The sequence below is a fragment of the Urocitellus parryii genome, chromosome 9 (assembly GCF_045843805.1).
Source record: "Urocitellus parryii isolate mUroPar1 chromosome 9, mUroPar1.hap1, whole genome shotgun sequence".
NCBI classification, from domain to species: domain Eukaryota; kingdom Metazoa; phylum Chordata; class Mammalia; order Rodentia; family Sciuridae; genus Urocitellus; species Urocitellus parryii.
Genome location: NC_135539.1, coordinates 120,834,555 through 120,858,951, shown reverse-complemented (window position 1 = coordinate 120,858,951; position 24,397 = coordinate 120,834,555). Strand labels below are relative to the sequence as shown.

Genomic DNA, 24,397 nt, shown 5'->3' with positions numbered 1-24,397 from the left:
GGTGGCCCAAGGAAAGCCCTTAAAGAAGGGCAAATAAAAATAGGCTAGAAATAAGCAGAGACCAATTATAAATTACATACAAAACCAAGCAATTTACATTATCTGGATTGAAAAGTACAAATAAAGAATTTTAAGCAAGAAAATAAAAACAATACAGGTAGTATTTGAGATTAATAATAAGTGTCTGGATAGTAATATTCCAAATAGTAGCTATATTCATACTAGATTAATTATCTCAGGCTGAAAGAACATGTTTAAGGCTCTGCCCATTGAAATTTTCAAAGTTTAGTTATAATCATAACCAGAGGGTAAAAAATACATAAAACTAAGTCCTAAAGAATATTCCAAGCTGTGAGCCCATGCTTATCTACCCTTTATTTACTCTTTTTTTTTTGCATTAATTTATTTTACTCATAGAATTCGGTTCTTAAAAGTAAAGTGAATAACCAAAAAGTGACAAGGAAATTACCTTTCATACCACTAATTCACATTCTACGCATAAAGATATGTTCACATGTAGAGTTGATAAAAATAAACCACCTCAACTCTTTGCAGACAAATTTTGATTTATCATTGCACGTTTCTCTCACTATAAAGAATACTGTAACATGAGTACTCATTTTAAAAGTCCTTGCACAGAGGAAATATGAAATGGGCCCGAATAAATACCCACCCTCTAAGCTGTATTATCATTTTAACTTATTCCCACAAACATGTCATGCTAGTTACCACCACGTAACAAGACCAAATAGTCAGTCTCTGGTCAACCTATTCTGGCATTCAAAAAAGGCACAAAAATAAGGTATTATTTTATAACTATCTAAATGATCCAAATTTACTCACTAAGAGAGAGAGCAAAAAGATCCAAAATTACTCATTAAGAGAGAAAGAGAGAGGGTGGGGGTTAAAACTTAACATGTTATTTCACACTGTAAGCAGTAGGAAATAATTTCATAGTAAAAATTACTTTTACTTTATTAAAACATTTACTTGAATCCAAATTTTAAAATGATTATTAAAATCTTATATGTACCAGAGAAAATCTGTCATAATGAAAACACTTTTAATTTCATAATAAGGTCTGCTTCAAATAATTTGAAAATTTCTACCTTCTAAGGGATGATCAATGAACTTACACCTTCTCACAGAGCATAATATTCACAGATAATTCTACAGCATGAAATATAAACACATATAAGTACCAACACTCTGGAAGTTGGTGATTCTCCGAAGTATTGCTTGTAAGCTAATGTCAAACATATCAGAAACTATATAGAATAAGCTCCTGTTAAGTAATGTTTTTTCACTGCAAATTGCAAGCGCTTTTCTGATCAATATTTGTTCAAAGAGCAGTTTCACAAGGCCAATGAATGACACACTCTATAAAGAAATTTACTGGAAGACCTGGCTTGTGGCAATATTGACCTAAGGCACACTGCTCCTGTGAGCTTTAATGTTTAGAAAATTTGAAAGAACTTTCACATATTTGATTATGTAAACTTAAGGTGATTAAGCGAGGAGTTAAATAGTAATTACAATATTCACAATTAAATCTTATATTCTGCACTACTTTTTCAAATTGGAGTGAAAATTAAACCAAAAGGTAATGTTTTTAAAATCAGTAAATATGTTATTTCTTTTTATTTTTTCTCACCATGAGAGTTGATCAGTTTGAAACCTTATTTTATAGACATTATCCTATTAGCATTGATCCTCATTCTTACAAGCCAGCAACGCCATGGAATGACACACTTTCGATGACATAGTATGAAGGAAACACAGCTCATTGGCAGAGAATGACTGGCTCTCCATGGAAACAGTCCTAGGGCAGACTTTGGTCAAGGGTCTCTCTTTTTCTCCTCATAATTGGTGGCACTAGTGGTATAACAAATGTTTTCATTCACTGTCCCCAAATTTGTGAAAGTCAAAATAAAAAAAAAAGAAGCTCAGACAATTTTGAAATTAAATATGCCTTCTTTTAAGAGCAAAACCAGGAAGCCAGTTGCCTCAGAGCTTGTTTATTCAGGCAAGAGGTTCTAAATCCTGCCCTGGACTAAGAGGAAACCCAATTTACAATCCAGTGAACAGAGTGACTAATAGTTACTTGGCTACTAATTAACTAGGACCAATGTTCTAAGGGACACGAAATTTGAGTAAGCTATGCTGTCATTCCTACATGAAATCTGTCCACAAGTGCCTTCTGCTCATTCAATAAAGACAAAAAATTCACTAATCATTTTACCACATTCTGTCCTTACCCATCTGAAATATAAACATTTAAAAAGTTTTGATATATGTTTTAAATATTCATGGCAAAGTTTTTTTTAAAAAAAAATGTCTACTAGGAATAAGAAAAATAGTTCTTTGAATTGTCATTTGTTATTAATTGCTTTGGGTGTAATTGAACTTAAAATCACTGTTTATTTTCTCTAACGTATCTTCCCATCTTCAATCAAATATGTTGTTTCGAATGTACTAAACAAACTTTGCAGAACACATTTTAAATACTAAAATACAAAAAAAAAAAACCCTCAAACAGGCAAATGACTGAAGATAATAAAAGGTTAATATATTATAGAGCAACTGCTGGTGGGAGGGTATAGTGGGATTTTCAGAACCCTTAACTAAATAAAAAAACTTGAAGAATTTTGACATATGAGCCAAGACCTAAAGGAGATCAAAAACTAAGTGAAGAACTTTCAAGGCAGAAGGAACCCTCATAACATAACCACAGAACAGAAAGAAAGCAGAGGGAGGAGGCCTCTTGATAGAGAGAATGTACAGTGCAAACTGAGGTCAGAGTTAAGCATGAAAAGTCTTCCAAGAATTTTTGTTTGCTTTTTTAAATTAAGTGCACTCAGAAACAAATAGACATTTTTAAACTTGTAAAATTATTTTTACGGCTCTGCTAAAAAACCTTGTTGGAGAATAAAGAAGTTAGCTCAGAGACCAGATCCTGTGAGCAAGACAGTGGCTAATGGACAGGAGCATTAACAGAGCAGGCAGAAGTACATAAAGAGATTTGGGAGGTAGAGTCACCAGGGCTTGCTGATGGATTGGATGCTCAGGTGAAGAAAGGGAAGCAGTCTAGATGCTTCAAGTTTCCAGTGATTCAGGTTTTCTCATTTCTTGAGCTATTTTAGACAGCTGAAGTTATGAGCTTACAAAAGATCTTGAAAGACATGAGCATGTAAGAGCTCCCCAGGCAGACAGAGAAGGCAGGTCCTTTGAGCAGAGAGAACACTGACAATCATACCTATAAATATTAACTATCTGGAAAGAAAATGATATTGGAAAAAGTTAGGAGGCTGTGCAAATTATCCTTCCACTCCTTTACATTTTCTAATTTATCTACTAGGATGAAGTTAAATCTTGAGAAGCACCATGCCTTGTAAAACAACACTTATTACCTGAAATAATTGCTTTCTAACCATTGTTAAGACTTAATTTGTATGGAAAAGAAGACAAAGTATGATCAGATAAACCCAGACTCATTTCTGTTGTCCCACTTACTGTTAAAAAAAATGTTTAACTTCTTCTGACCTTGTTTCTTCTATAAGCTGGAGATAATAAAGCATACTCACAGTATCCTAAGGTTATTATAAGGTATAAATGAGATAATGCAAGTAAAACTCCAAGCCAATAGGCCAGAAATCAATGAGAGTCATACATTACAACAATTATTATAAGAAACAACATATATTATGCTTCTAAATTGTATTATTAAATATCATTTTGCCTACAGAATGAGATTTCTGAGCTCAGGGAGGATGGGTATTAATTCCATTGAAGATCATGGTTCTCTTCTTTCTTATAAGAATTAAGTAAAATGACATGATTTCCTCTACCTAAGCTTCCTAGAAGCTTTTCATAAATTGACAATTTCTCCCTATTAGATTGCTTTATTTTATATTTATGTCTATAACTATATGTCGATAACATATAGTTATACACATATAACTATTTGTCTATTTGGAAAATTGCCTCATATCTCTTGCTTTAGCTCATGTAATATTTTTCTCCCTTCATGGGAAAAGTAAGTAAATCAAGTCTTGATGAGTCTGTCATTTAACAATAGTCTGACCAAGCACATGACACAACCGAGATATCTTCAATCCTATGAGTTCCATTGTTTCACTAATGTCCATCTAGATAGCTATATGTATTTATGGCTCTCTGAGAAATAAAACCTAAGGAGGAAAATATTTTTGCTAAACTAGGAAACATTTCCTGTAAATTATGGCAATAAAAAGTCTACTTTATATTTCAATAGTACCTTATAATTTACAAAATGCTTTTCCATAAATTACCTTGTTGTTTTGTTTTTTAATAATTGTTCAGCACTGGTGACCCAGTTTGAATTTATAATTATGAAACAGAAAATATTTAGAGAAAGGCAACCAAACAACCAAAAATAAATATTCTGGGGAGAAAAGTTAAAACATTTGGGTTTTTTTTGTTTGTTTGTTTCTTGCTTAAAGCAAAGAAAACTGAGTGCTCTCCATGGTCAATACAAAAGATAATTACAAAGCAGCAAACAAAGTGTTTTTTCACCTTCACGGTAGGCACACTAGAGGGAACAAGCTCAACAAGCTCATATGAAATTCAAATGAGATATTTAGAACAACCCAAAATCAATTTGCTAGCAAACTGGGAACCTAAAAATAAATATCAAAATCCTTATATAAAAACAAGATAAAGACCTATAATAAATATACTTCACTGGGCTAATAGGACCTATAAAAAGAGTATTGAGTGGCCAAATGAATCTATGTTGGAGAAAAATCAGAAATACTCCATATAATATTTGCATAGGAAATTACTGGTGAAAGTTAACATAACCTTGGGGTAGGAACTAGGCTCTATTTTAGCAACATACACAGAAAAAGGAGACATTGCTGAAACAAACTTGGCAACACTTTAAATTGAAATACTTTAAAACACATTGGCAAACATTGTAGATCAGAAAGAAGATGAACTGTAATACAACGAAATAATTTAACAAATTTACAAACAGAAAATTACAAGAAGAATAGCCATAATCATGGTCTTTAGTATGAGCATTGTAAAATCCAGCTCAAATGCAAATGTGTGTAAGCCAATGTAAGGAGCTAGGTAACCGAGGAAGAATTTATAAGAAGCAAAAAGGCAGAATGAAAATGAAGAAGGAATTTTGAAAGAGAAAAAGAGATCGCAGCATTTTCAAAAGATGTATGAATTCAGCATGGATTTGGTAGCTTGATGGTAGGAAAATGCTTTGATAATAAAAATGTACTATAAAAGCTCTGACATTGACTATGGTTTAAAATAGACAACCATCTGGGTTGGATGGTATAGAAAGGGCTATGTTTGCAGAAGTGAAAAATAAAAAATATTCTCAGATCCACTTTAATAATATGATTCTTTATAAAAAATTTCTGGTGCAGCTATATTTTTTATCAAGTTCTCATTGTATTATTTTCCCTCATTTTCTCTTTGCATACCTAATGACCAAGTGTTTGGGACCAATAGGTCATTTCTCCTCACATGTTGTGTTCTTCATACTAATATGCTGGGACTTATTACACTGTTAACTTTTTTTGGTTTGCTTCTTTTGATCAAAGACATTGCCTAAGTGGTCTCTTCTAACCCTCTGAATTTAATGAGCATTAATATTCTGATAATTCCCAAATTTCCATGCTACTCTCCTTAACTCCAAGCTGGTTATTAAATAACCAGATGATAAATGGTTATTTAACATCTCCTCCTTTAATTTCTAAAAGGCCTCTCAAACATAAAGGTCTCTTTATTTCTTCTCTTTTTTATGTTCCTTTCTAGATTTTCCTGTCCTGGTAGAGGTAACATATATTCAGTTTCTCAGGATGCAAACTTCAAAGTTATCTTTGAAGTTTTTTAAACTCTCTAATACCTTAAATCCAATTTATTACCAAAATGTTTCAATTCTACCTTCAAAAGAGGTCACACAACCATCCAATCACTGACCACTTCTCTGCCACCATTCTTGGTCAGGCCCCTACTCTTTCCTTCCCAAAGTCTCACAATAACCTCTAGCCACAATTTCCGCTTCTGTCATGTCTCCCCAGAGCCCATTCTCTATATTAACAGTCAGAGCATTTTTATCTCAACATCCATCTAAGCACATTCTTCAAAGAAATAAGTAAAAACTCCTTCCCATGGCCTTTGCCCTGACTACTGCTCAACCTGGTACAGGTTTCTCCCAGAATTATGCATCATTCACAAACTGACTTTATTTATTTATTTTTTAAATTTAAATCCCACTTTCTTAGACAACAGTTCTTTGAACACCCCTCAGAAAAAAATAAATAAATAAAAGCCCATCTGCTTTCATCCTCATCTCAGACTAATTTTCTTCATTTCTTCATTAACTTTACATAATATATTTACACTTTTGTTATCACTGCTCCAGTCTAGGAGTTAGAAGAAACTCGAAATCAGGTTGAATAAACTAATAAATGAGCATTGTTAGTTCCCTATTTTTGTTTGTGTTTTCTTGCTATTTCTTTACAAACCTGCTTTAAGTATACTTTCAGTATACTTACAAGTAGTATTATTTTTTTTTACTCTATCAGATACTACCTTCAATTTTGGGAGGATAGGAATGCTCATAAGTTTGGTTTTATTGCTTAACTTATTTTTTGCATATTACTGTTTCTTCCAACTTATTGTAGTTTCCATACTGTACTACATTTTATAAAAACTCCCTGATAAACATTTGAAGTATGTTATCAAACTTTTCCAAGCTTCCTTCCTCTTATCCTGTAGGTTTACTAAGATAGTTTGGTTTTACCATTCAAGTATTTATTAGAATGATCTTGTAGATAAATGTTCACACATACTATTTGCATTTATATGATTACATAATATACAATCAAATGCAGAGATCTCTGTAACTTTGCTTGATCCTTCTAAGGATTCCCTAACACCCTTCAGTCATGTCTTAAAACTGCACTATTTTAAAGAAAAGCACATGTTTCTTTCTTCTTATGTTTCTAGTAATACCGATACTTCCAGGTACTGCCACATTAAAACTTCATTGTGATAAACTGTCTATGACATGAATTCCAGAAGAAACTGAGAACTAATGACCTTCCTTTGCATAAAAGTTAGTGCCATAGTCTCTCATTTTCTTTATCTTTTTCACCAGTGAAGTCTAAAATTACATATTTCGTGCAGAACCTTATTCCTAATCTCCAGCTAAATGTGCTAATTTGAAAATGTCTTTCATCTCTTTTCAGTCTCCATATACAGAGATGACCCATCAAATAATCAGCACACCAATCATCTTGTCTGCTCCCAGTTCCATATCTGAGTTTTCATGCTCAATTACAGACTATGACAATAAACTAAGTTCCCTCAACTCCGTTGTCATTTGATTTCAGATGAGGTTGTCAGAAGAGAGGCATTATTAGAATGAAGTGGATTAGGAAATTTAGAGAAACAAAACAAATGTCTTCTCTATATAAAGAGATTTGTTTAAGTTTCTGGCTCACACAATTATGGAGGCTGAGAAATCCCAAATATTCAGAGGCATAGTGGTGCTGGAGATTCCAGAGGGCAAAGTCACAATAACTATTGATTTCTAGTTTTCTGGACAGTCGGGGCAGAGTCCGTTTTTTGTTTTACTCAGACCTAGGTAAATACAGTCCACCAATATTATATAGAGCAATCAACTTTACTCTATTGATTAAAATATTAATCTCATCCAAAAATTCTAATAGAAACATCCAGAATCTTTGGCAAATTACTTGGACAAACTATGGGTCAGTCAATTTGACACATAAAAGTAACCCTCATAGGAAGTCAAGTGCCGTTTTCACCTGCTCTCTCGTCTTCCTTTGGCCTTTTAGGCAACACAGAATCAGTGTGGACTCCTGACTTCTACTCAGCAAGAAAGAAAGCCTTCCAGAGGCTACCGCAGACCTGTCTCCAATCAGAGCAGTGGATGTTCCTCACTGTGGCATTTGAGAACTTTGGCTCAAGTGGTGGCAGTGACAGTGCCAGGAGTCTTTTGACTCAGAATCCTCCAAAGTCAGTGATCATTTGGCTCCCGAATTCTTACAAGGAAGCAGCCTTAATATTTCCAACTTTGCCATTTTTACTTTTATTCCTCTAGCTGAGAAGTGGGATAACCTCATATTCTCATTTTTATTCCTTCAGAACTTCAACAATTTAGAAACCAATTTCCCCTTTTAATATATACACAGGGATTTTGTTTTCCTATCTGGATTCTGACAAAAGATTGTCTAACCTGTCATATTATTTGCTTATTTGTTTTAATGTTTTCATGTTAATTAATATTTTCTTTTTTGTGGGGCGGAGACCAGGAATTGAACTCAGGGGCACTTGAGCACTGAGCCACATTCCCAAATCTATTTTATATTTTATTTACAGTCATGGTCTCACTGAGTTGCTCGGGCACCTCACTTTTGCTGAGGCTGGCTTAGGACTTGTAATCCTCCTGCCTCAGCCTCCTGAGCTGCTGGCACTACAGGCATGTGCCACCACACTTGGTAACATTTTCTTTCTTTCTTTTTTTTTTAATTTTATTTGTTTTACTTAGTTACACATGACAATACAATGATCTTGACATATCATACATTTGAATCAGATGGAATATAATTTCTCATTTTTCTGAGTATACAGGTTGCAGAATCACATTGGCCATGCAGTCACATATATACACATAGTAGAATGAAACATTTTATTTCTTTATAGATTGGTTGCTCCATCCATAGGCGTATCTTGGATCATACTACCCCCAATGAGGAGATCACATGTGCCTCCTCAAATATTACTCCTTAAAGTCTCTTTTGACCAAACTACCTGAAATTGCACCTAACTATCCTTCCCTACACAATTACTCTGCTATGTTTTTATAGCTTTTACCAGTAACCAACATAGAAAGTACATTCCTTATTTATGATTTGTCTGCCATCTTACTACATCCAATTATAGTATACACTATTTGAAGACTAACTACTTATTTGCCCATACTTCTATCTTTACCCTTAAAGAGACTGTGGAATGTAATAATTTTTCAGGAAATATTAATTAAGTAAATATATGCAATAATTCACAGAAACACATATCTTTTATTCATGTTTTTATGTTTTATTATTCTTTCTCGTGGCATTTTCTCAGATGGATTGTATACTCACTTGATCCACATCTTTCTAGAAACTGCTTTCTTTTTTTTAAATATCTATTTTTTTAGTTGTAGTTGGACACAATATCTTCATTTTTAAAAATTTTTATTTGGTGCTGAGGATCAAAGCCAGGGTCTCACACGTACTAGGCAAGTGCTCTACCGCTTAGCCACAACCCCAACCCCTAGAAACTACTTTCTTGTACCCATAAAGGTTGGTATAAGATTCTTGGTTTCAGTCATTTTCTGTCAGATGTCTATAAATATTTTCCCTTCATCTGGGCATTTCTAGTATAGCCAGTGAAAGGTTGTTCCATGGGTATAGATCACTCCTTAAGAATTTTATTAGCCTTCAACTGCTACAATGAGAATTTACCACAAACTTAGCAATTGAAAGAGTATAAATTTACTTTCTCAGAGTGCTGGATGTCACAAATGCAGGTGGACACGTCTAAGCTCCACTGCTACGATTTTCCCAAGGTGAAAAATCACTTGGCGAGTGATGAGGTTCACTACTAGAGTTTCTAGGATAGAAACTGTTCTCAGTGTCATTCAGATTGTCTACTCACAATTGATCCTAAATGCAATGTGTGTAACAATTATTATATACTTTCAAAGTCTCTTTTTTGCCACCTAGCATAACATATTCAGTGACACAGATTAGGACATGGTCATCTTTAGGACTCATCTTCCTACCCTTTGGAAAATAGTGAGTATACATACAACTTATAAAAAGTAAATAATCTACTGTTTTCCTACTAGAAGTGTGAACAAGTTTCTCTTGTCCTTGGAGATTAAGTACCTTTAGTAGAACATGCCAAGATGTATTTTTTTCTCACATTTTAATCTCCAGGTTCATGTCTGTCTTAAACACTACATACTATTTTCCTATTTGTTTAATAATTATCTTTCCTCTATATTTTGCTTTTTCTCCTACTGACTTCTATAGAACAGATCAGGTATTCTAAATATATCCTCTATATCTATCCCTAGATGAATTCTCTTTCCTTGAGCAAGTTTATATCATTAGGGACAAGTCCAAATTATTGTTTATTTTCCTTACTTTGAGTGCCGGCCCTCCTAGATGAGGTACTTCCTGTGATGTGCTCATTAGCAGGTGGTTGCAGTCCAGAAGAAAGTAGGGAAGGGCTTTTCTCCTAGAGAGTAGAAGACCCCAAGCTGAGGGACCCAGGGAAGCATCAGGAAGAAGCCTCCCTCACCTTTCTCTTTTCAAACATCCCACCTAAGAGATGGAGAGGCCTCAGCATAGTTCTTCAGTTCTTCCTTACTCTCGGAAAGTCAGAGAGAGCAGCTAAATTCACTCAAGCCAATGTCCACCTTCTGCGGAACTCCAAGTTTAAGCAGCACCCTGGGTCTGCTTCATTCAGTCATCGCCCATGTACCTATATTATGTTCTGGGTTCCCCTACTTCCCAGTGTTCAAATAGCTCCTTGGCACTTCTCCTGCCCTCCCTCTAGAGGCAAGAACAAGTGGAAGCTGGTACTGGAGATAGAGAAGGAATAAACCACATAAAGTAAACATTTTCTACAATCTTTTGCATCTCAGTGTTCTGTGCTTAAAGTACAGCATTCCCTTATTTTGAATTAAGTATGGTTAATGGTCCACTTTCATCTTCACCACTGGCTTTTTGGCCAGACCAATTCCAGGTCTCAACATTTTATGTATGCTGGAAAATTAAGACAATATTATTCTGAAGGTGTCATTTTGTCCTTTGATACCACTGTCATATATTATACATGTCATTTACCTCTGATCATCCCAAAAATGTCCTTCTATAGTCTTTCCTTTTATACATATAAAATTTCTAAAGTTTTAAGTTGAAGTTCTTATTTTATCTGGCCTCTGTATCCCCTGATAATTTTTTAACAGAAGTAGAATTTATTAAATTACTTTAAAATGTATTCTCTCTATGGCCCACAATGACTTTGTTCATACCATTAATATGATTTTTAAGGGTATAGCATAACTGTCATCAGAAATATATGCCTGTTGTTCAACAGACATCCAGGGCATTACATAGATAAATCAGAAACAACTTACAGAAAAATTACTTTAAAGCCCTCTTGACAGTAGACATAAATAGAAGAATATACATGTATTTGAGTACAGGTGTTTATACTTAAAGGTACAATTAGTAGTCTTGTGGCAAGTTTCCTGAAGCTAATTCTTATTTTCTAGTGAAGCAAACTTCATGTCTCAACTGATACCACAATCAGCACATAAACTATTTTTCTAACAAAATAATGTCTATCTCCAACATCTATCTTCCCCATTGATTCAACACACATTTATTATGTACTTTCTCCAGGTTACCTGATGATAAAACTGATAAAAGATGACAGAAAAAACAATTTAGAAAACAACAGTGGAGAACCCTTATTATGTAAGCACTAACCACTCACCCAGAGAGACCTTTCTTCTCATGATAAGAATTAAATAATAAAAAAAACTGTTGACTCATACAAGAAACTGTGTTCTCTACTTATTTTATGTACTAATAATTTTCATAACACGTCTATATAATATTATTATCCTCATACTGCCAATCTTAAACTGGACTTAAAGCAGTTAAATGATATGAAATGCCAATCATTGAATTAACTAATGGAAATGACATAAATAAGAACCCAAGCCTGCATAGTTCCAAAGATGATTTTTACCTTTATACCAAAAAGCAAGCATGCCTTAACACTTATGGAATATAGCAATTCTCTGTAGTCACTCTGATGCTACAACAGCTATCATTAAGATGGATGTTAAGGAAATTCATAAATGACAGAAAATAAGAACAGTGTATTAACTGGGTGAAATGTGCGTGGTAAAAGGAAAAAGTTGAACAGGGTCTGAATGGAATGGAGACCATTTCTTGATTGTTAAGCTATTTTTAGGCAAGTTTTCTTGTCCATCATAAGTAAGAAGGAGCCAGTAGTTACCATAGCTCAGTGGACAGCCTGTCCTGACCTAGAGGAGATTACACTTACTTGTTGCTTGAGAGTACAGGTAAGACAGCACACAGGTGACTCATCACATCAAATGCACCATTCACAGCAATGATACTCCAGGGCTCTTTGCAAGGATAGGAACCAGAATCAAAAGATCAGATTCTGGGCTCTTGGAAGATTTATAGAGTCATTCAATGTAAAGTTCCCAATGCATGTGTGTGCATGGCTTTAATAGCATGAGACATACTACCTTACACCCCACCAGCCCCAACTAGCAAGTGGGTCAAACCTATAACCTATTGGAATGTCATATATATTTTAGGTTAATATATACAAAATAAACATATAGGCTTATGATATTTGCATTCCTGAGTATGTGACTGCTCTTTATAAAAAAGTAATATTAAAAAACAGAAAATCATGTAGAGAAAAATGAATACTAGGTAAGCACCTACTTCAAAAAAAAATACTTAGCAGTATTTAAATAAACGTTTTACCTTTTAGAAAACATTTTGTTAGATTCAACATATTTAATAAAAATGAATTTTAATTTTTAAAACATTTCAAGATAATCCCATGAAGAATGTTGAATGTGAGTTGAGAAATCTGCTGTGAGGTTTGATTCTTTACAAAATATTCTTAAGTGTTATCTTTGACACAAATCCACACAAAATAATTTCACTGTTATGTAACTCTAAAACAAAATAAACTCTCAAGTTCTCTCTTTAAAAAATATCTAAAAATCCATGATTTGTCTCCTTCCTTAATATAAAAATAAAGGCACATTAATTACTAATCACTTACTCTGTGCCTTTTTAAATTTTCTGTTTTTAAAATGGTAACAATGCATTTAATACTACAAGTTTTTGAAGATTTGTAATGTTTTGCAAGGGAAACATTAATTTCAATGGAAGGAAATGTTGAGAGTATAAACTTTTTCACCACCTGGTAAATATCAATTTGTACAACAAATGGTTTCAGGGAGAAAAAAAAAAAAAAAGAAGAAGTCACAGGACAGAAATAAATAATCTTAAATGTCCTTGCACTCCCCATGAATTCCATTTTGGTGCACAGTTACTAAAAAAAATAATAATAATAACTTAATTAGCAATGGCATTCTGTGATGAAAGCATCTAGCATTTTTATTTCATGCCTGTAATTCAAGCATTAGCATTCAAATCAGCTCACAACTTGCACTTTGGTATTTATTGAGTGAATGCCAATTAACTTTTCCCATATAATTATTTTCATTTCCTCTACAGTATCTCCTTAGCAACTAATATTCCCATGGAACATAAGATAATATGAGATACTGAGAGTTTACATTTTTAGTGATAATATTTTTGTGAAGTAAAGATAAAGTCAGTTTTTCTATTATTGAAAGAAATACCTCATCCTCCTAGGCACTGTCTTCATACCTGTGCAACAAAAAAGTTAGTGACTCATTCTATGAGCCATAAATTGGGAATGAATATACACTACAATTTAATAATTCATGAAAACTGACCACATCCCACTCTATACCTTGATGCACAAATATGCATTTCTTTGTTTCAACATAATATAGGATGAGTAGATTTTAGGAAGGAATCCTGATTTAGATTACATGATAGCAAAGTGAAATTTGAAGAAACAAATCAAAGCAGAAAAAAAAAACAAAAAAACTACACAGTGGTGGGAAAAGAAAAATTTGATGGCCATGCTTCTAAAATCTAACAAATTTCTTTTTATGCTTAACAAAGAAGTTGATAGCTTGAGTAATTTTATTACTTTGTTCTGCTCCCTTAAATTCCCAAATTAAGAGAGCAGAAGACAAATTTCTCAAGATATAAATTCAGAAGTTACATGGAGACAAAATTAGCAGCCAAAATTTGATTTATCTGCAAATTCCCTTTTACGAGGTATGTGTGTGCGATTTATATGAATTATTTCAAAGGGTACTACTTGCATAAATTTTACTATCCAGTTATATGTCTTTGTAAGAAGCAACAATCCTGGAACACCATTTTTATAGAATTATAACCTGGACTAGAAAGTTATGACAATAAGGATTCTTTCCCATGATATTCCACAAAAGTTAACTGTGGAAATAAGGGACTGAAAATGGAATGTTCTCAAAACATATGGTTTGAAAATGCTTTGTTTACAATAGTTAATGTATCTCCAACTGAAAAGAGTAGTCTCATGCCACAGTGTCAAAGCCAATCACACATCTTGTTAAACCTCCAGTATTTTCCCACCACCTTGAGAGATGCTGAATGTAAAGGTGGTGGAAAGGCATCCTAAGTTTTCACTCTTATATACCATAAAAAACTGGCAAAAGCACTGATAATTAAAATTTTAATTATTATATATTTCACAATGTTTTTGAAAACTGAGAAAACAGAGAGCATGGACATCTCCCATGATTCAGGTAAACTTCAAGGAAGCTGCAAAGTCTTAGAGACTTAATGGTAATTCTAAGAGAGGAATTTGGATTTTTCTTAAAAAATTAATATGAGAACAATTTGACTCAGGGGTAAAATAACTACACAATTCATACTGAGTGTTAAAAGATTGTATTTTTAACCTTGTATTAAATATTATGGTCTCTTTTACATTCTTTAACTTTTATGATATTGTCTTATTTTGATGGAGTTCAAAAATTATGCATAACCATTATGATGAAAATAACCTCACAAAATCCAGTGTCCATATGAAATAATCTGTTGTAGTACAATCTACATCACTATAGACATACAACAGAAATATACAGAGATGGATGAAAAGGAAAATGGTTACAAATTTACCAAATTGGAGATACATTGATGTGGTAATTTTATGTTAATGTAATATAGTCATTTTTGCCAAAATCTTAAAAAATACTTATTTAAAAACTTTCTGAATTTGAAATATTTAATTATTCACACAAAAGACATGAGGCATAATAATGACTAATATATTCATTTGCAGCTAGTCAAAATATTTTTAAAACTTAAGATTTTATCGTCATAATGTCTTTTATTAATTATAATTCTACTTGCAACAATAATTTTAAAATTCACAGTAACAAAAATGAGAAAATCATCATAGTTCTACTGTATTTTTTAGCTTTTTAATTTTATTTACCTAGGTTTAGAACTTTCAGGACATCATACAAATGATGGGACTATATTAAGCAAGAAGCTCGAAGTCCAAATTTGAATTTTGTTTCTTAATAATCATGGATGATAGATAAATTATTTAATCTCTGTGTCCCCAGTTTCTTGTTTATAAAATGAGGAAAATAATATATACCATGGAAGGCTGTTAAGCAAACCTAAATACTTAATACAAATAAGTCAAGTGAAAAATGACTAGCAAAAAGGCAAATATGAAGTGTTACCAAACATTAGTATGATACTTAGTCACTCTGAAAGAAATGAATAATTATTTCTGTTGCTACTATTAAACTGGTTTATCTCTTAACTCTATTCTTCTAGTAAATGTTCCTTCTTTTTCCTTAATTTTATTTCTTATTGGTTAGATTTTTTTTCATACATTTTTTCAAGAGGTCTTCCTATGTATGCTTCTCACTAAGGGTATGCCTTGCAGAGAAAACAAGTTGACTGCTTTGATACTTGTATGACCTTCTTGGCTGGTACACATAGTGTCACAGAGATATCTCAGAACTTTTTCTATAAAGACCATTAGGAAAAAAATCTTTGATGTTCCATTAGTGTGCTGCGACAATGTTTCCCCCACTCCCTCTCTTCAGTGTAACTGGAGACCTTCCTTGGATGGGAGTCTGCTATAGACTGGGTCTCAAATGTCTCCTAAATGTCCCTGGTTAAACACTTGGTCTCCAGTTAGTAGTGCTACTAGAAGATGGTAGAACATATAGACAATGGGATATAGTAGGAGAAGCTTAGGTCCATGGGATCATGCCCTGAGAGGCGATATTTCTGTTTTTACTTTTACTTTCTGGCTGATATGAGATGTACAGGTCTCCTTCTCCACATGTGCCCATGCTGTACTATTCCACCAGAGGCCCAAGTCAAGAGTAAAACCTCTGAAACCACAAGCAAAAATAAACCTTTCCTCCATATACCTTGTTTATCCCAGGTATTTTGGCACAGTGATGGAAAGCTAACACAGAACCTAAACCAAAAAAAATTAACATTGCTGACACTCTCTCAACATGTGTCTTTCAACTACATTTCTATAGATAGAATGAGGTGTGGACAGGGAGTTTCCCAGAAACAGATCAAATACACTGTATATTCAATTGTTTCCAAAAGAATAGTTTTTCCATTTTTTTTATCTTTTTTTTTAATTTCTAGATTATATCCACTAGAATGAATGCTCAGAGTATTTTCTAAACTAATTAAATATCAGCATAATTCAAAGACAGTTTGATATAATAGAATTTTGAATTCTAAGTCAATTTTTCCTGGAAACTTGTAGATAATATTCTAGAAACTCTGAGTTCAGAGAGAATCTGGATATGAGATTGATTCTTATTTCCTTGTAAATATTATCTGTCTTTCTTCCTGAAGTTTTAACATAGTCCACAGTAGATCAGTGGGCATTGAAAATAAGTCTGCTTGATTGTTTTCTTTTAGTTATTTCCTTAACTATTTTGGGTCACATTTTTTCATCTATAACATCAGAATAATAATGGAATTTAATTTATGAATTTCTTAATATTAAATTAGCCACTATATATAAAGTACTCGGAAAAAAATAGTCCTTATTCTCACTCTTGGCATGCTTGAAAACAATAATTTTGTCATAATTCAAAAGTGCCTTCTTCAATACAAAACTTTAGATTCAACCTGTTTCTTATTTATACTAATAACACTTTTATTATAATAGTTATGGATATATACTAAATAACCATATGCACCTTTTTCCCCCTTGAACTTAAATCCTAGTTAGCTAATTATTGCATAAAATTAGGTGGAATACATATACAAAAATTAGTTGAGACAAGTCATTTTCTGTTTTTTTAGTGTACTATTAACCTAGGGGCTGCTAGTTGATTGCCAAGTTTTCACATAAATGTGCTTTCTGTCACTGAGTTATAATATAAACAAAACAAATTTATTTTTTTTTAATTTTATTTTTTTTATTGGTTGTTCACAACATTACAAAGCTCTTGACATATCATATTTCATACATTAGATTGAAGTGGGTTATGAACTCCCAATTTTACCCCAAATGCAGATTGCAGAATCACGTCGGTTACAAAACAAATTTAAAAAAAAAAAAAAGTACCAGGTAGGATGCTGGTGACAATTAACAGCATTAAACCATGTTGTAAAATTTCCTCCAAACTACGGTAAGTGACTTGCCACTGTCCACTTCACAAGTGGTAATTTGCCTTAAAAGTAGAATCTGCATGTATAATTTTATCAAAATACACTCAACTATTATGTATAACTATAAAGAAACAATTTAAAAAATTAAATTTTAAAAATCAGAACCAATAAAAGTAGACTACTTCAAGAATTTAAGCATCCAGCATTCAAATAATTGTTAATCAATGCATAAGAAAATTCCAAATACTACTGAATAAGCATGTAAATAATATTTATCAAGGTCATATTTTAAACTACAGATGGATTTATTTTCTGTTGAAATAAGACTGAGAAACTGAACTGAATTTTTACACTTAACTACAATAGAAAATATTTCTTTATAACTGTATAAAAATATTATGAAAATTTATGTCTACATATTAGTTCAGACAAAAAATTAAAGTTTGAAACAGAGTACTTATGAAATAAATCCTAGTGCAAAATTAGAAACACCAAGTGCATTATAAATTATGGTACTTATTACTGGTTAGAATATGTTGATAATTAAGCTAAAGTCCTGCACTTAATTCCCGGATGTACCAGTTTATTCTGCTTTGTTTCAGAGATACAGGCTGAATCACAATTTGCAGCTGTCTTGGGAATGAGCATTATTGATCACAAGGGGTACAGAGCCAACGTGTAGATGGATTAGTCCAATTCCATTACAATAACAGCAAAAACAATTCTAAGCACATTTCCTGAAGAGAGTGGGTCAGCAGCTTAATTTCTGTATCAGTTTGGCATTGAGCATGTGTTCCTCATAGGCAGATGCTTAATGACAGTTCTTTGTCATGCTAATAATGATTAAGAAAAGAGACAATTTAAAACTATATAGCAGCTTTTCTAAAAACAGGTAATTTTAAGACTGTGAGATTCATGAATAATATAATCAATCATCCAAATATTAGCTCCTAAATTATTCAGTCTGGAATTAAAAAGTATATAGTAAAAGTTCTGATTGAGAGTCTTACAATCTTGCTTTCTGGTTTAATGTAACAGCAAATATTTATAACATATGGGGGGTATGTAATTTCATAGCTCAGGTAGGAAAAAGAATATTAATTTTTTGACTTGGCATATGTCTCAATTTTCAGAAAGGGAGGTTAAAAAAAAGAAGATGAAATGTGCATTCTGAGGAGAAATACTCTTAAATAGTCCAAACACTGGTTTAAACTTTTAACCTTACAAAGCATTCCGCTTTTATACAGTCTGCTGTATAACACCATTCCCTATTTACATGTCCCTGAATTTACCTGTCATCTTATTATTAAGTCAAATAAAGAAACTGTTCTAACCAGTAAGATTGGGGCCATGAGTATGTTGTGATGCTATGTTTATGAAATGTTAAATATTAAATGGCTGGGCATGGTGGCACATGCCTGTAATCTCCAATGGCTCAGAAGGCTGAGACAGGAGGATCTCAAGTTCAAAGCTAGCCTCAGCAACAACAAGGTTCTAAGCAACTCAGTGAGACATTGTCTCTAAATAAATACAAAATAGGGCTAGGGATGTGGCTAGGTGGTCAAGTGCCCCTGAGTTCAATCCCTGGTAACCATAAATGATAGATAGATAGATAGATAGATAGATAGATAGATAGATAGATAGATAGATAGATAAATATTGAATGTACTAAAGACAGAGATCACCATTTTATTTCAGTGAGGGGAAATAAATGCAGGGAAAAAATTCTCAGAATGTGTAGGACAAACTGGAATACAATATAGTGGATAAAGCTGTTTTCTTATATTTCATGTTAAATAGTTTTTTAGGCATTGTGATTCTGTTTGACAGCATTATAGAGAGAATTATGAAATTTTATAGTATTATTAGTAGTTTTATGTTATATTATTCTATATTCTTAAATCAAATACAGTTTATAACCATATGTAATTTAATCCTTATTTTTTAAAAAAACTTGTAAGGTGACTAACATTATCATTGTTTGATGACATGTACAGAAGTTGTTCAAGGGCACCAAACTATGATAGCCTTGAGTTTTAAACAACTAATAACACATGAACTTTTATGACTTGTCAGTGCCAAAGACTTAATTGCTCTATCATACTTAGTTTTTATTTTTTATGTCATAGTACAAAAGTCAAATGGGCACACTGTTGGCTAGCTAGACCACATTTTTGCAGGGGTTCTGTTATCAGTCATGCATAGATGCATAACTGATTTCTAGCCTAAAACATGCATGCAAATATTCAGTTACATCTTATTTTCCTTCCTAAAGATTGGAGTTAGGATGTAATGGCAAGGGTAGAACCAGCCATCTTGAATCAATAAGATGCAAATCACATTTTGAGATTGTCTGAAAACAACATATGTGAAAATTCAGTCCTCAAGAGTTTCAAGTTAATATACCAATCCTAGACAAACTGCCTACATGTTTGTTTGTTTCAGTAGTATTTATTTATTTATTTATTTATACTTTATATTCCACATGGTGTAACTCTTTAATAAAGCAGCCTATATAATATATTGTGACTAAATTAACACTGTTCATACCCTTATTAACAGATAATAGTACTGTTAATTGTGAATCTTATGATTTCTTCTATATCACGATGTTTATGATTTATGAAGATATTGTAATGCTAGAGAAGAATAAACAAATAAATCTGCCCTCAGTCTCTCCATTCTGGATAGAGGATATGAAAAATAATCCCAGAAAGAATTTACATTCCCAATCCCCTACCTGCCCTCCTACCCCACCCTAAATGACCCTGCCACGAAAACTCCTCCCATGACTTGGATCTGCCCACTGCCCTTCAAAAGGGCCTGCCAAAGTCACTAACTCCTCCCATGGGCTGGTTCTGCTATAAAACCCAGACCCTCCTTTGGCCTGCCGCCATTTTCCCCACAAAGACATACCCCTCAGGTGCACAATAAAGCATCACTTATCCATGAGTTCTGCCTCCATTTTTTTTTTGTATTCCCTTTCAGGTGCTTTCAGTAGATGACATAATTTAAGAATGCATTAATAAGCATGTGATGAAAAACAATGACATTTTACTCAGTTAAACTTCACATGACTTACACAGAAGAGATATGTCCACATATCAATGTCATTTACAAGAGATATGTCCACATATCAAAACCTCCAATGGTCTAAAACTGATACACAAACAACAATAACAGCAATTATTACAATAAATAAAAGCAAAAAAATTATTCAATGAAGAATAAATTACACAGTGGAACTTTCACAGTGAAAACTTTTCTCTAGGGCTGTTGCATCCCTTGGCATAAAAATGTGGCAAAATTTATCTAGTTGCTTCTCCGAAAATTAAAAAAAAAAAAAAACTACCCAACTAGAAGTACTAGGCAGAAAGTGGGAGTAATGAGAAAACCTACTCTAGATGAAGATTTATTATAATGAAGATATCTCCAGAACTAAAGTACTACTTAGTGTCATGATATAAAAATAATTTATCTTGGGCTAGGGTTGTGGCTCAGTGATAGAGCACTTGCCTTGTATGTGTGAGGCCCTGGGTTTGATCCTCAGCACCAAATAAGGATAAATAAATAAAAATAAAGATAGTGTGGCCATCTACAACTAAAATATATTTAAAATAATAATAATAATAATAATAATAATAATAATTTGTGTTTATTTTGGTATTAAATATTTCAAAAAAAAATTTTTCAGTGCTGGGGATTGAATCCAGGACCTTGTGCATGCCCAGCAAGCTCTCTAACACTAAGCTGCTCCCTCTCAAACAATTATTTCTTTACAACATTCATTTTAATACTCTCCCACATTTTACCTATAAATCATTAATTTTCATTTTTGTAATTATTAAGCAACTAAAAAATTAGCATATATATACTGTACATACAAAATTTCAAATAATTTTCCTCGTGTAAGATAAGAAAACTCCTAAGTGATTCAAGTAATTTCATTATATGGATATTAAGAATTATTAGTGATTTTAGAAAGAAAGTTATCACTTTTAGTGTTTCATATTATTCAATTAGATATTTACTGGATTAAGCATAAAGACAATTTGTGAAAGATTTTAAAAAGCTGGTGCTGTGTAAAATTTAGATGGACACTTTATATTTACATATTAGATATCACAAAATATTTATTTTTCAATAAAAAATAAGGCAATAAAACACACCTGATGTACATTCCATAGTGATATTAACCACAAACTACTAATGCAAACTAGTTACCATACCTATGCTATCCAAATCCACTGCACAGCAATTACACCAGAAATCTACAACTCCTACAAAAGAGACATTATTCTACCTTGTATTTTGATAGCCACATATTTTTCCCTTGCTGAGGATCAGCACGACTCCATATGTACAATAGAGCACTGCACAATGGATTACTCAATAATTGTCAAAGTGTGACTTCCAAAAGAGCAAATTAATTTTTTTTTGTAATAAAGCAAAATGCCAGGTGTTGCCTTGCACTGTCAGGAGATCTGCCCTTGCTTTCCACCTGACTGCACAAGAAAACATCTTGTAGATGAGGCAGAGACACTGATAGGCAATGACAGTTTTCTCAACAGTGTTTCCGCTTTGAAGAATGTCAAAGGATTAGGGCACCTTTATGTCAGTGATTGGAAAGAAAATTCTTGTTTGACAAAATACAGTATGCCGTCCAAATTCTTGTAATTTGACTGTTTACAACATATGGGAAAATGTCAGACATGCAGTAAATATCAACACCAAATAATATATGTACTCTCCCTTTTGTCTGTAAGACTAAAGGAATGATTTTACTTTACTTCTGTAAGAGGCCTGATGTATTTTATGGTGAATACATGTTTGCTTATTTTTAGCCAACTATTAATAAAATACTTTAAAATAGGGTTTCCTTTAAAAACTATAATTAAATGAAACATTTATAAAGTCCGATATGTACAATCTTACCAGGTGAAGATAAGGCATAGTAACGTAGATATCAAAATCAAAACTTGGTTAAACATTGCAGACTGTGTACGCTGAATGGCTCTATGTAGATCATTCTAAAATGATAAGGAAAAAAGCATAATGAAACATTTTGATAAATAATAAGTGGGCATGAGTTTAATGAGATTTATTTTTATTCATTATATTTCTACTATTTTCTGTCCTCTGTATACTTAACACATATGCTTTTAAAGGATTTATGAACATATTTTGGTTTTGCTTATATCTTTATATAACTCACTATAGAACCTATATTACAAAGTAGTAGTATGTAAAGGTCACTGAAGCACTAAATTTTAGCTTCCTTGCCTTGCAGACATCTGAACAGATGTTGCACTTACTACTCCCAAAACACCCCAATGGTAATGATAACCTTGCATGGAAAATTCAAATTTCCAAAAATCAGAAAATACTATATCCAATTAAAGGGGCAGTAATAACTGGGTAGAGCTGCAATAAAAGCTAATTCTTTAAAAATATATGACATGAATTATGGTAGGAGTTTTATCAAAAAAAATTATTCAATGAACAAATTATTTAAATATCATTGATACTAATATTAGGAGAAATGTGAATCAAGATACATTTTTACCTTCATAATATGCAGACAGTAAAATATAATAGAGACAGTTAACGTTTTGGTGCAAGAAGTGACTACATGTACAATACCACTCAGTTAATTATTAACAAATTTCTGATAGGCAATGTGATTGCGTAGATTCAAAACTCAGTATTATGTCCTTTGTATTTCATGCACTTATTTATTCACTCATTCAATTCATTCATTCATTCGTAATTCCATATTTTCTCAAATTTAATCATATGAAAATCATGAGATGGGAACCAATATTTATGTATGTTCATCTCTATTATAAAATTATGACATGAAAAATGAATATTTACTACTATTAAAATATGAAATACAAAAGGTTAGATAAACTAATCAATATACATAAAATAGACACATACATCTAAAAATGATTTGAAATGAAACATTTAATAGCATGGCAACTTGTCCACTAGATACCAGTGAGTGGGTGACAAAATTTCTAAATACAAAACAAACACACAATATGATTTTATAATGATATTGGGTTTTTTTGCATAACAAATATTGGAAATATTGAAGTTACTATGAATTACTTTGGTAGATTTGTAATTTTTTTATTTTTTCCTCTTATTTCACCTGTTTTTGTTGTATTCAATTTTTTATTTGCTCCTTTTACTCTGTAGCTTTCTGTTCATCTCAAATTTTGTGTAAGACTTTAACAGTCTTAAAATCAGTATAGTATGAAAAAAGCTCACCAATTATAAAAGAAACCTCAATGAGTTATTATTTATTGTCCTTTACCATCCACTTAACCAGAAATGTTATGAAAACAAATAACTAAATTGATTGATTAGAATTTCATCTCTCAATGCTTAAAAGTTTTCTATGGCAGAGGTGTTAATGAGCAGAAAAGCAGATAAAAATTGAGCATCCAATGAGAGAAAGAGAAACAAAATATAGAATGAAATGGAAAATAAATCCTAAATTAATATTGCAACACAGTTGTTTTTTCTCAATTACTGATTAATTGTTCATGTTTTGGTTAGGTTATTTTTTCCAACAACTAATCGCATAGTAATTAACAAAAAGATTTATTTTTTTCCTCATGTATATTTTTCATTAGCAAGTTTAGCAATCTATATTTAGTCAAATGGTATTTCTTGGGGACAATTAAGACAGTTAAATATTTCTACAAACCACAAGCCATATTCTCTCTCCCATTAGTCATGTTCTTTCATGAGATTCGGGTTACTTGATATAAATGTTTGGAAATATTTATCTGATAACAAATATGTGTTATTCAAATATTCCTTTTGGCCAAAACTTTTGTCATATTATCTGGTTCAAGACCACTTACAAGAAAAGCAAGTTTGTTTCCAAACAACTATAACTTAAATACAGTAAAAATAGTACTATTAATCCCTTACTCATTTCATGCCAGATACAACATTATGCACACACA

At 32.4% G+C, this 24,397-nt stretch overlaps 1 protein-coding gene across 3 annotated transcripts in view; it reads right to left on the bottom strand.

The window, feature by feature from the left end:
• Kcnt2 (potassium sodium-activated channel subfamily T member 2) overlaps nucleotides 1-24,397 on the bottom strand; it is a 375,357-nt gene that overhangs the window by 214,586 nt on the left and 136,374 nt on the right. For all 3 annotated transcript variants that reach the window (XM_026409552.2, XM_026409554.2, XM_026409555.2), the window contains exon 8: nucleotides 22,347-22,441. In XM_026409552.2, coding sequence (XP_026265337.1) covers nucleotides 22,347-22,441 — 95 coding nt within the window. The remainder of the gene's footprint in view (nucleotides 1-22,346; nucleotides 22,442-24,397) is intronic.